This window comes from Nuphar pumila, chromosome 13 (genome assembly GCF_984573655.1).
Source record: "Nuphar pumila chromosome 13, dmNupPumi1.hap1.1, whole genome shotgun sequence".
Classification (NCBI taxonomy): Eukaryota; Viridiplantae; Streptophyta; class Magnoliopsida; order Nymphaeales; family Nymphaeaceae; genus Nuphar; species Nuphar pumila.
This window is the reverse complement of record NC_143261.1, coordinates 63,107,425-63,115,350: the sequence shown is the minus strand read 5'-3', so window position 1 is coordinate 63,115,350 and position 7,926 is coordinate 63,107,425. Positions and strand designations below refer to the sequence as shown.

General features: G+C 35.6%; 1 protein-coding gene across 1 annotated transcript in view; it reads right to left on the bottom strand.

Annotated features, from left to right (window-relative positions):
* Positions 1–3,997: 3,997 nt before the first annotated feature.
* LOC149818514 (protein REBELOTE-like) overlaps positions 3,998–7,926 on the bottom strand; it is a 30,263-nt gene continuing 26,334 nt past the window's right edge. The window contains exons 6-8 of the mRNA XM_089986234.1: positions 4,444–4,770; positions 4,143–4,349; positions 3,998–4,027 (exon numbers count right to left, since the gene is read on the bottom strand). Of these exons, the coding sequence (XP_089842360.1) occupies positions 3,998–4,027; positions 4,143–4,349; positions 4,444–4,770 (564 nt within the window). The remainder of the gene's footprint in view (positions 4,028–4,142; positions 4,350–4,443; positions 4,771–7,926) is intronic.

The following is a 7,926-nucleotide window of genomic DNA, read 5'->3' as shown; positions in this document are numbered from 1 at the left end:
GTGAAAGGCATTTACAAAATACCATATAATATAAGGTAGTTTCAGCAATGGGGTGAAGGAAGTTTAAATGATACGCAACATATAACACAGTTTCCCTTTAAAAAAATATGCATAAGTTGTTTAGAGTTTAATCGGCTACTTGAATAGTACCATACCAAATGTGTAGGGGAGGGAAGGCCCTCTCAGCTGCTATATAAAACGAGGGTGCCTCCCCTTAATTTAGTGAAAAGCCATTGCCATCGGTAGTCAGCATTCAATGCTGCCTGACATGCGCCATTCAATGCCAGCTCAGCTCAGCATTGAATGATTGCTGACAAAAAAAAAGTTCACACCATCAAAAGAAGCGGCATGATTTTTTTGTATATTTCAAAATCTTACAAAAAATTGTGAGGGTTTTGGCAGTATTTTTAAAATATCGCATTTTTTTCGGGTATATATCGTTTTGTGATTATATTGAAGCCTTTGTGAGCCAAGCAGAGAATTAATTAATTATTGGAGATTTCTAACAAAAATCCATCTATTACCTTGATTTCTTCTCAGCTTTTTTAGAAAGAGATCCCTCAACAATCCTTGCATGATACTTATGGAAAGGAGCACTCCCTTTTCTCTTTTCATCCTAGAGATATTAGAACAGTTGGTGAGAGAAGATGGCTAGTAAACACAAAAAAAAAAGAGAAACACTAGCACACCTGGAGAAAAGATTCAAGTGATGCTTGGTCATTTGAAGAAAAAGCAATCTCATCCCTTTTTTTTTTGTACAAATTCTATGTTCTGCTCAACCTATATCATAGGAAAAAGAAAAAGGTGAGAGAATTGCCAAATTAATTTGATACTTGAATGCTGAAGAGCGCAGAAGATGGCAAGTCTTTAATTACAAGAAAAGCTCATTTTCATACTCTCCCGTAATTTAAGCTTGAATGAAAAAGAAAAAAGCAGACATCATCACTTTTCATGAATATTTGATGTCAGATTATGATATCCAGAAACTTCAAGAGCATGATATTAATACAAAAAAAATATGTGAAGATGATATGTCCATCACGAAATCCACTACTAGTGCATCCTGCTTACAAAGTTTGCATCTGTAGAATACCATTATATACTACAATATGAAACAGTCCTAAAATATTCACTGATGTCAACTAAAAACCAAGACTATGTTTTAGTTTAATTTTCTTTTCCTTATTTCATTAATTAGTTTAACATTGGTCACAAAGAGCACAACAGAGGATGTTTCAAAAATCATCCTGCTACTTTCATTTGGACATTATTTTGGGTGTTGCATGGAATCTAGTCCAGTCTAGGAAATGTCGCAGATAGCTGAAGTGTAAGTGCATATCACAAACACCAAAAGGGATTTGTTTTAATTTTATAAGCAACAAATACTTAAAATGATTTTGGGTAAGATGCTGGGAGCTGGCCCTGCAGCAGAGTGTGCATTTGGCCAGCGGAGTGGGATTGAGGAGTGATGCTAATCCCACATCTCAAGATCAAAACTAGTCATGTGCCTGTGTGCAAGCTGATGCAAGCGGTTGTAATGAAGTATGTGGAATTACAAAAGCAAAGTGCAAAAGCACATAAGTGGACAATTACAAAGAAGATAGACAAGCACAAAAGTGCATAGACAAAAGTCCACTAAAGGACAATACAAAGAGTCAATTAAAAATAACATATTATTGAAAATGTGCTTTGGGAAGCCATGAAAAAATATAGGGGGAACACTCCCCTATTTATATACAAATACAAGAGGGAGACCATTGGGAGCTCCCTTTCATAAAGACGTTGGGGAGCTCCCTCGGTCATATTTTTTTACTGTTGGGGCCCCTATCGACTCTATAGAGCGGGGCCCAATGACATGATAAAATAGAAAAAAAAAAATGAAGACAAAAATAAGAAAATGAAAAAATAGTTGTTTCTAATAAACAACTATAATTACATACAAAAAGACAAAAATGCCCTTATTGGGCAAACTATTTATATATATATATATATATATATATATATATACACTCCCCTTCAAACTTTACGAGAAAATGATCGAAAGTTTGCTGAGAAAGAGAAATCGAGGAGCGGAAAGAGCTTTGATGAAGAAATTTGTCAACTGGTACGGCAACGTAATAGTTCCTCTTAGATATTCATCACAAACATAGTGACAATCCATCTTAATATGTTTGATTCGCTCATGGAAGGTATGGTAGCTCGCAATGTAGATTACACTCTTATTGTCATAACTCTTCGAAGGTGTTGAGATGATGATTTCCATATCACTGAGAAGACTTTTAAGCTACACAAGCTCCATTGTTGTCATAGTCATTACCTGATATTCGGCTTCAGCTGAAGATAAAGATATTTTTTGTCATTTCTTACACCTCCAATAGATCAACGAATCTCTTTAAAAAATACAAAAACCTATCATTTAGGTTACCACCCCGGATAATTAGATCTAAAGATGATGAAGAGGACAAAAAAAAAGCTCTTTTGAAACAGTGTTTTTAATGTATCACACAATCCTCATAATTGCTGCCATGTGCAATGTGGTAGGGGCATGTTAAAACTGACTTGCTGCATGAACACATGAGTGATATTAGGTTGGGTGATAGAGAGATAAGTGAGAGATCCAATCAATTGATAATATGAAATATAATCTTCAAGCAATACACTATCTTCAAGTCTTAATTTTGTATTTATGACTTTTGAGGTTTCCACCTTTTTATCGAAAACTTTTGACCTAGCACATATGTTAGCAGCTAATTTTATTTGAGAGAGAATATATCCTCTGAGAGAATAGGCAACCTCAATTCCTAAAAAGTATCTCAAAAATATGACCGTTGGGGCCCCAACGACAAGATGAGTGGGGCCCCTTGTGGTCTTAAAAAAGCAAAAGAAAAAAAGAAAAAGTAAAAAAGGGAGAGAAAAGGAAAAGGGAAGAGTTTACATGGGGATTTACCAAAATACCCCTATTGGGTATTTGGAGAAATAAGAAAACAAAAAAAGAAATATTATGTATATATATACGTATGTATATATATATATATATATATATTTATATACATAATTTAACAGAGACCCCCAATGCAATGCATTAATGCATTTTACAATCAAAAAAAGAAAAATAAAAAATAAGAAAAGAGAAAAGAAAAAGGAAATAAAAGAAAAGTAAAAAGACTGAAATGCCCCTAATGGGCAGAATTACAGAAATACCCTTTATCAGGTATATATATATATATATATATATATATATATATATATATATATATATATATATATATATATATATATATACATGATTACATATATATATATATATTAACAGCAGTACTGTTCATGAGGCAGGGTAGCTGTACATGATTTTTTCCTGGATAGACAACCAGGTCTGGGCCAAGTCTCCAGACTGGGCCAGGTTTTCCCCGTCTAATAAAAAAGAGATGTTGGGAACTGCTTCTTCATTAGTATAAAAAAATGTTTATAACCATAATCCAAATGGATAGGATTAAGCCTATCACCATGATATTGATTCATTGAACAAGATTGTGTCACTTGGCGCCAAGTGGATAACTCAGTCCCGGCTGGTTGTTTTGTTAATCCAAATTGGTGGGTCTTGGATTTTCCAAGTCCATCTAACTCTAGGCACAAACCTGGAGAAGTTTGGCTACACTTCCTGCATCCTAAGATGGGTTCTGAGCTTGCTAGGTTTTGAAACACCGGCATTGGTCATCAATTTTTTTTCTTGTCTCGAACCAACAAATCTTTCATTAGAACTACAGGCTTCCAAGCTTAGACCATTCAATTTAAGGCTGTTCAGGTGGCAGCGGCATGAAGTGTACAGAGCTGGCTCCACATAATCAAATGTAGGTACAAAATCCTCAATGATCTTGAATTGTGGCAAGGGTAGATGTAGAATTGAAGCAAAGTGCCCTTGCCCCAAGTTCAGAGCCCCTTCACCTTATGCACTTGGATTGTGGTCAGGGGTAGGTGCAACCTTGTGACACAGATTCTGTCAGCCCAAGTTAGTTGTACTAAGGATTCCCTGAGCAATGTTTCACATTGTTGGTCAAAAGAAAATCAATTTACAGATAAAAAACACAACTCTGAGCATGTGCTATCGCAAAGTCAAACATGTAAGCTTATTCAAAAATATTTACCTGATCCATGAATGGCTTTACAAGACGTCTGAGGCTCTCACTGGTTGTCTTTTTGCAAAACTTTCTAAAGCTGACGAGTGGAACAAAAGCCAATTCAGGGAAAGATACATGATAACTCCATTGAAAAAAGTGCTCTGAAAGTGTTTCAACTGCAGAGCGCACACATTGCTCATGGTATGCTTTCAGTTTCAGTAGCTGTTTTGGCACCTGTCAGACAAGTAACCAACTAATAAATAAAGCAGAGAGCCGAGACAGTGAAGATCCTGAAAACTGATGAGATAGTCTCTCCACTTGAACCAACCTTCAACATACTTGAAAAATTAAAATCTTTTGGAGCACTATTATCAGATTTGCCACCTTCCCCAAATTCTAGAAAGCTTAGAGATAAAGAAGCCACAGGAATGAAGACGCCACTAGAATGTGAAAGCTTATTCAACAAATGGATGCATTTTAGCCTCAAAGGAAAGAAACGAGGTCCAGGCAACATATGGGCAAGTCCATTTATCATCTGAATTGCCAAGTATAGCAAACTCTGAAGATCATGTTCCTTGATGTTAGCACATACAAACTTAACCCAAAGTTCAAGGCAGTTTACATACTGCCAATCTTGTATTTTCCTTAGTCCATCCTGAAAAATATGTAAAATATTAGAAAGAACATAGAGAAATATGGATCTCGTGTACAAACAGAATTGCAACCACAATTATGAACAGATAAGCAGAAAATTGTGGGGAATAGGCAAAACACTCACTATATTTGGGAAACAACAATATCACAGTGAATTTCTCAAGATAGGTAAGAACCGTTCTAGGTTCAATGACTTGATTCCATAAGAACATGAATGAGAGCAGGGCAGAGGAAACTAGAGAAGTTGTCAGTTTTCCAATTAACATCAAACCATGCTGCAATAGTTCCAATAATTAACATAATATAGATCCCAGCAGTGTTGGCCGATGAAATTGTGAAATCGCCCATAGCTGATCTATATCAAATCAGATAGTGGTCTGAAACATAGTGAAACACAGTGAAACACACTTGAGAATGCAAAATAATGCTCACGCACATGGAATTCATCCTATAAAAACTTCAGACTTCTTTTAGTGGCAAATTAACAAGTGTAGCATCATTATCTTCACTGTGGTAAACTTTCTCACTTGCAACTTTCACATACATGAAATAATAATTAATTTCTGTAAGCTTGGTGTCACCCACAGTTTGCCCACAATAAACCCTTTATATATGCAATTTCTGTCATGATGAGCATTACCACACCCTCTATAACCTTCATGACACAATACTTGGGTTTGTGCTAAAGGAAAACATCATAAAAAATACCTGAAAGAGCAATGAGGCCACGCCATGAAGGTCCAAGACCTTATGACTTGTGATTGGAGGTGATAAACTTGCATGTGAGATAAATCCATCCATACAGTAACATGTATTTCTTTTACTTCTGAGAAGCCTCCAAATAGTCATTACCCACCATTTCCAAATCTACACCAATGTCTTCTCAGTGGCACAAGAAAGTACTTGATCGTCCAATCTATGCAACATTATCCATTGGCCATGCACAACAGCACAAGAACAAAGGAACTAGCCTTTGCACACCCAAAGAGGTGGTGATCATTTTTCTGAAGAGTCTCTATCTAAAGGGACTTCTTCCTTTACCTTTTAGTGAAAGAACCTAAGGGATTTAGTTTTGTTGCACTCGGGGCTCTGAACTAATAGAGCATAGAGTAACTTCAGGAAACAAGTAAAAGAACTGTTTCTAGTTGAATAAAGTGAACGGAGACAAATTGGTAAAAAAATATAACTTTGGATCATGAACATTTCATGGTGCTGAAATAAAATGACAAAGATTTAGAAATGAGATCAATACAATATCTATATTTCACATGGGTCCCTGCCTATACCCATATTGTGAGGCCAGCTTACTGACTGGGAAGGCTACCTACGTGCTAGTACTAGGCGATAAAAGTCATGCTCAGGAAACCTCATGTAAACATCACTTAGGTGCTTCTAAGTATGCTTGATCTTAATAAAAAAAAGTCTATAAAGACAGAGAATAGCAAGTTATGTTTGTGATTGAAACTTTTTCTTTCTTTTTTTTATTTGAATTCCTGGGTGCTGTTCAACAATCAACATCACATACAAATGTATTTACAGAGTCATGGATTTTCATATTATGTTAAATATGCCGGTTTGCTTTCCTGGGTGCATGTCACAGTGCCATCTTGTGCTCAAGTAGGTGCACAATTTTTACTAATATTAGCGTACATCTTGTAATGGTGTAAGATGTTAATCTTAACATTACAACCACCTTGAATTTCATATTATACTATAACTGTTTTTTGCATACAATGTTAAAACATATAATTTCAGAAAATTTCTAGATCTTGAAAGCCTTTTATCAATCTTTTCATTTTGAAAATTTATTTTGTGTGTTTCTGAGCCACACAGCAAGCTGGCACGTGTGCACTGCCTAGCTCTTTGACTATAAGACATTTAAGCTAGTTCTGATATCCAAATTTCACTTTTTCTTAAAATGATAAGATGGCATCATCATCAAAGAAAGTAGATGGCTAAAAAAAGCGTTCAAACTTCACATTGGAAAAAAATGAGTTAATCCTGGTTATTTGAAGTAGTTTTTGAAGATGTTTGCAAAGTTGATCCCACAGTCACTGAATTTGCTAATTGCAAGTCATGGGTCACAAAGCCCAAAGACACTAATTAAGCAGGGATGGTCGTTCAAACTAAAAATGACTTAAACATGCCACGTTTATTTAAATTGTTCCAGAACCCAAGGAATCGAGAGAAGCTCAAAAGTCAAAACACATATCCATCTATCCGCATCATCTGGCTTTATTAGCGAGAAGCAACTCCTAAACAATTGAAGGACTTTCTAAAGTTTCTATTGTCAATCATATAAACCCTTTGTTTGGAGTTTATGAGATATATGATAGATCATAGGAACTGGAAATAAAATATTACTACAATTATAGAATAAGGAAACAAGGTTAGGGTTATAAAGTTAAAATTATATTCCTATGTTCTAAGACAACTATAATACACCTCAGCTAAACAAGTAGATAAAGTTATAATACTACCACCTTCAGGAAAAAAATATATGAAAAATAAATTGTATGAAATCAATGGGGATTTATAATAAATATGTCACCATAAAATCTAAGTTCGCCATTTCATCAACTCTCTGATTGCTTTGAAGGACATAGATACAAGAGAAATTTCATTGTGCTGGTCAAGTAGAATAGAAACATGTTTCTAAAGATTTCCAATCTCTAATGGTGTTGGGTCAAACCAAAGTGCATCATCTGACCCAACCTCAGTCTCTTTCTTCCAGAAGGGGTGGGTATTGAGCTGGGTACATGGTGCAGGACAGACTTAGCTTGGGCCTGAAACTGATGGGCCCATGCCTAGGCAATCAGGCCAAGCCTTTGCCATGGGGTGAAGTGTAGCCTGGCCAAAATAAACATGGCACTAGGATGGTTTTGGAAGAAACAGGGCTAAAGATTTAAATAGGTCTTATGCAGATGTCGCTTAAGGATGTAAGGGTTGGATATTCAACTGGCTTAAATCCATTTTGAGGGATTCAGTATAAATTTCAATATCCAATTAGCTAATCAGAACAGACTATCTTTCAGTTTTTTATATCCTAATCCAAATCCAACATAATATCTCGCTTAAAATGTGTGTGTATCATAGTCACCTGTATCGTTAAAGGTAATTTCTCAGCGAGGGTATTTCTCGGAGAGATTTTCAAAAG